General features: G+C 52.1%; 1 protein-coding gene across 1 annotated transcript; it reads right to left on the bottom strand.

Moving 5' to 3' along the window:
- Nucleotides 1-237: 237 nt before the first annotated feature.
- Nucleotides 238-4657, bottom strand: CSUI_001330 (rna recognition motif-containing protein). The gene is made up of 5 exons (XM_068061536.1): nt 4406-4657; nt 3502-3777; nt 2723-3154; nt 1887-2297; nt 238-1452 (listed from the first exon to the last, which is right to left on the bottom strand). The coding sequence occupies exons 2-5, from the start codon at nt 3752-3754 to the stop codon at nt 1034-1036; spliced, it is 1515 nt and encodes a 504-aa protein (XP_067926493.1). The 5' UTR covers nt 3755-3777; nt 4406-4657; the 3' UTR covers nt 238-1033.
- Nucleotides 4658-5438: the final 781 nt, after the last annotated feature.

The raw sequence follows: 5438 nt of genomic DNA on the forward strand, positions 1-5438 counted from the left end.
CCTCTAAGGAGGACTGAACGCTGTACAAGCGCATAAGGAGTGACAAAGAACCTCTTTTCGCGCGAGCGACGGCAGCCTGAACTGCGTGCGAACTGCATCTGGTTGCAAGTAAAAACGAGCGCATGTTGATGGCAGACACTGATAAGACCTTTACACAAAGTCAAGTCGAAGATTTCCCAACACAAAACAACAAGAGGAACTCCCAAGCATGCTTCACCCTGCCACCCTTCTTTAGTCGCTGTTCGCCTCGCCTCTTTCATGCCCTCCACACCGCCGGTTACCACAAGCCACCCTTAGGACCAAATAGACATGGTGATGACGTCCTGGCTAGGAATGCGCCCGTGTTTATGCCTTATGGATGCTAACGGGCCGTAGATACAGCAAACGCCGGCAAACGCCGATGATGCTACATCATACTCCTAGAAACTTAGCTTAACATCACGCACTGTTTTCCTCAGAACCCAGTTCAAGAAAGGCTCCTCGAAGCGAAAAAGCCCGAGTGATAACCTACCTCTTCACTCGGATCCGCCTTATTTCCCCTATTTCTCAGTCAGTCCCCGTCCGGGCCTGTCCTTCTAGTCGTGGACGGCCTGCCAGAATTAAAGATATGAGAGGTCGGTTTGCAAAACAGAATCTATTCTGTTTTCGTTTTCCAGCTTCATCTTGTCTCTCACTCTTTCTCTCCCACATGGTTCCTCTCGCTTTCGAGAGAAACAGCGACGAGATAAAAGAATGTTGCGGGCTGTGAGAGATGTACACCTGTCTCTCTTATATAAAGACGCGTGGCACGCATGAAGAGGCCACCTCGGACGTTCCAGCGACAGAGAATGACGTCGTCCCCCTCCGCCCGTCACACTCCGTTTCCTCGTACGCCATAAGTCTTTTCCCTTGTCTTGCCTGTCTCGCCGGTTAATCACGTCGAGCTAAGCGAGTCCAGATAGACTACACACTTCTGGGCAGGTGATCGTGAGTTCAAGAAAATCTTAACTTTTTATTATTATTTACTTGAGTCGAGTTCGGTTCAGCAACTAATTCAGTAAGGAGTGAAACGCTGCTGGCCTGCACCTCCGTACGCCGGGACTTGTCCATAACCGCCACTGCCGCCGCCACCCCACTGCTGCTGCATACCCCCCGGACCCCCTCCATTACGAGGTCCTTGCGGGTTTGGTTGCGGTTGAAGAAGATGCTGGACATACTGTTCTTCTCCTTTCTTCACTGAAACTTTGAGACGCTTTCCTCCCGCCATGAAACCATTCATGTTGTTTACCGCCGATGCCGCTGCCTCGACGCTGTCATACGAAACGAACGCGAAACCACGGTTCCGGCCCGTCGTCCGATCCGTCGCAACTCTTGCCGAAACGACATTGCCAAACCCGCCGAAGTTTTGCATGAGGTCATAGTACGACCACTCGTTCGGCACGTGAAACACAAAGATATTCGCCCCTGGAGGACCTATAGGAAGAATCAAGAAAGATACAGATTAGGTCGACAGAATCAAAGGATGGAGACACAGATTACAAGGCAGAAAAAAAATCACGCTGTACAAGTGAAACGCATCATAATATCTTGATATGTGCTCAGCCACTCGCCCCAGTGGTTCGTCTAAACATATGTATGTCTGTATCATCCTCCGTGAATGAACGCGAAAGAGTCCAAAGAAAGATCCTACACAACCATTCCACAACAGGGACCTACCTACCGGCCTCAGGAAGGCCTCTACTAGTCCGCTCCCGTCATGTTTACACATGTCTTTACTTGTCTGCACTCTCAACACGCGACCGCCCCTTGCACGCATGCATAAATCTAATGATACTGCCACCTGAAGACACTTACTCACAAACTGCCCCTACGCGGACGAAAGCAACCTGCAATCTGAGGCTCCTTACCTGCTTGGAAGGCTCCGTCGCCTTGCACATTGGGGTTCGCACCACCCCCCATTCCACCAGCAGCCGCGCCTGCCATCTGAGGAGGAGCAGGGGGGAGCTGATAGAACTCAGGAGGGCGCTCCCATGTCGTTACGTTTGTATATTCATTGTGATAATAAGGTCGCCCTTCCTGAGTGAAATATTCTTTCCACTGTCCTGCAGCGCGAGGATTACTATTGTTATTCATTCCTGCTGCGCCCATAGGTGCTCCACCACCTCCCATGCCTCCACCACCACCTCCCATATTCCCTCCTCCCATTCCTACTCCCATATTCCCACCCGCGCCAACATTCCCCATGCCTCCTCCCATCCCACCCCCCATTCGTCCTGGACCTCCTCGCATGCCTCCCCCTGGACCGCCGCCTCCCATGGCTGTGAAAAGGAGAAAACGACAAAGAGAAGAAGAAAAACGGGAGAGACTAATAGTTTGTCACCATAAGAAAAGACAAGGGAAAGGACTTAAGTCCTTCATCCCATCAAAAGAAAATAGGCATATGCGTCGGGTGGATAATACTGAAGCAAACCGACTGGCAAGTATTCCCCGTGTATGAGAAGGGCGTGTCTCGGCGAGGGGTATAAAAGTTAGTCATGAGGAATGAAATCTACACGAGGGAGATTATTTTGACTTTAAATTCTTACTGCACAAACACAGCATATCCAGACACTACAGCGCAACTACTCCCATGACAACCACATAGAATCTTGGAGTGAAGTGCGTTCTAGGCTGACATCGTTTGTCTATCAGCACTTCTATCGATCAGCACTTTGGACTCTGGCAGTCAGAGCGCATGTCTCACCAGGGTGCATCATCTGCTGCTGTCTTGCAGCCTTTGATTCGGCGAAGCGGACCTCGACAGGACGACTGCACTTGTCAAACGTATGTTTGCCGCTTAAGCTTCGAATTGCATGCAAGGCCTCCTCCTTGTAAGCGTATTTTACAAAACAACACCCTTTTCCTGTGTTCTGAACGTTATCCTTCATCACGAAGACTTCCTCAACAGTACCATAGGTGGAGAAGAACATCCGAACTTCGTCCTCTGTCATCGTACGTGGAATTGAACCGATGAAGAGCTTTGCCTGATCCTGTCCTGGTTCTGTTGAAGAAGTGGCAAACCCCAGCTTCTCTGCTTCGCCTGTCGCGTACTTCACTGTGATAGGACCCATAGACTGCTCGAGAATTCGAGTGCTGTTCAGTCCACGAATCGCTGCATCTGCAGCGGCGATTGACCCTGGGAAAGAAAAGACGTACACCCAAATACACGCAATCTCAGGAAACTCTCCAGGACGGAAACCATACAGAGAGCATTTCTACACGGTGCGAAAAGGAGCGATTGCCGAATGCCTACCCCCCTGTGACACATCATGAAAGAAGACGGGAACTAATGAATCTGTGTGCCTCCCACAGGAAACTGCAGATCGCAGCGGATGACGCGGAAGGCAAAAATCACAAACCCAATCTGAAAGACACCTGACTTGGCAGACCAATCACATGAGACGTACGTCACAACGTAAGTAACGGCACAGATTGGGCGCTATCACAACAATGCCTGAAGCTGAATCCATTGAGAAAACATACCCATCTTGACGAATGCACTGTTTTTATGTTTGCCGGTAGCCTTGTCACGAATGATGATTGCCTCTTTAACTTCACCGAATTCCTCGAACACAGGTCGCAGATCTGTATCCTCCATGGACTGAGGTACTCTGCCAACAAACAGCTTGATCTCGACATGAGGAGCCATGTGTCCGGTAGGACGGTGACCTCCCATTCCAGCTGCCCCATTCTCCACGCCTCCCTCCACGGGCTGTCCAGTCATTACACCGTCCATTGTGGCAAGAGAAACTTGTACCTCTGCACAAAAAAACATAAGATCAGAGAATGCCCTACATGTAGACCACGCTGCCGTCTTACGCGTGTGTTCACAGGTGAGCAGATACGCAAAAAAACCTCGGCAGCGGGAAGCCTACTCGCTGCTGCGCTAGGGACACAGCCGCAAAATCGTATAAAACGCTCCGTCCAGCCTGCAGACAAGACCTGCAGTCATGCAGACCAACAACGCCTCCGCCACTCCCCCCCAAAAAGAAAGGTCCCGGTGATCATGCGAACGATGACTTCCGTTGAGTTGAGCGCAGCTAGTACACATCGCCAGAAGCTAGGGAAGCGCCACACGACTGGCCCCAGCATTTCAGTAACTGCTGCATACAACAGGGACCGCGTGCAGACGCCCAGGAATCCCGTACGACACAAAACTCTCCCGCTCACGGCAAGGCAGCTGATCACCCGCGAGACCTCCGATTATGGAAAAGAGGGCAAAAAGGGAAGATCTCTGCCCCGCAACAAAAAGGACTGTGCAACGCAGAGTCACCGCGAAGTCACGGAGTCTGCCCACAATATCGCCGCGAGTACAAAGTAGCTGCTCGGTCAAAAACGGAAAAAGGGCAGAGAGAATCACGCAAAACGCAACAGAGCGTTCGCATACCTTTTACGAAACCGCTGGGAGCTTTTCTGTTAGCTTCTTTCTGAGGAAAAAGTAAGCGGTTGCGGCACCACGACCAAGAGGACCCGGAAGCACGAAGACGGAGTAACAGCAAAAGTGGTCCCAGATCAGCAGAGAAAAGAGCCACCACCGTTAACGCTCCCGGAAAGTATCGCAGAGCAGCCAAGGTAAAATTTTCAAGCTCCTACACGGAACTTAGGTGAGAAGGTGCTGTTGTTGGCGAGGGAAGGGTTCCGGAGCTTTCCCCACGCGCCCCCCCCATCACAGCCGCTGAACTGACCGGGTCGCGACGGCGACGCCTTGTGACGCGGCGGGAGATAGAGAGGCTGGACACGGGCCGCCACACGCGCTTCTGCGTGGCGTGAACAGCGTAGAGCTCGTCTAGAACACAAGAGCACTTTCGTCCTCTTGTATGAACTATTAGTCCAACAAGGATCAGTTCAGACGCAGGAGTGGCGGCGGATGACTTGGGGTCTGTAATAGTACCGTTAACGAAAATCAAGCATTCAACTTCAAGTTGCAGGGACGAGCTCCCTAGCAGTAGCTCCGCTCTCGCGGCACGGCATACAGGGCGGCGCCGCAGAGTCGCATCGATGGCGTTACACTACCCTGTAGTCTAAGATGCTGCGTCCTCGCCAACGCTAATACGCTTGAGCAGCTCCTTGTCCTCGGGCGGTAGCAGGTCGCTCAATGTGCCGTAGTTTTTCCCACGTTTTACCCAGCTCGGAGTCTCTCCGCTTGACTAAGAGCTGGCGTTCGGTGAGGTGCCTGTGCCACCGCAACCGTCGGCACCTTACGAAGGTTCGCCGGTGCCACAAATCGCGGTAACGGCCTAAGGGCTCCTGTTCGTTTCCACGGGTGAACACTTTCCACGGTCAGACACACGCACACACTGAACGTATGTTTTAGGGCGGTTGGAGCTCCACGCTCGCTCACAACAATCACTGGCTTCCACCGAGTGTGGCGGCAACACTTCTCGACGATGTAGCTCGTGCGTCACTGCACTCCACTACAG

The sequence above is a fragment of the Cystoisospora suis genome (assembly GCF_002600585.1).
Source record: "Cystoisospora suis strain Wien I chromosome Unknown contig_522, whole genome shotgun sequence".
Taxonomy (NCBI): Eukaryota; Apicomplexa; class Conoidasida; order Eucoccidiorida; family Sarcocystidae; genus Cystoisospora; species Cystoisospora suis.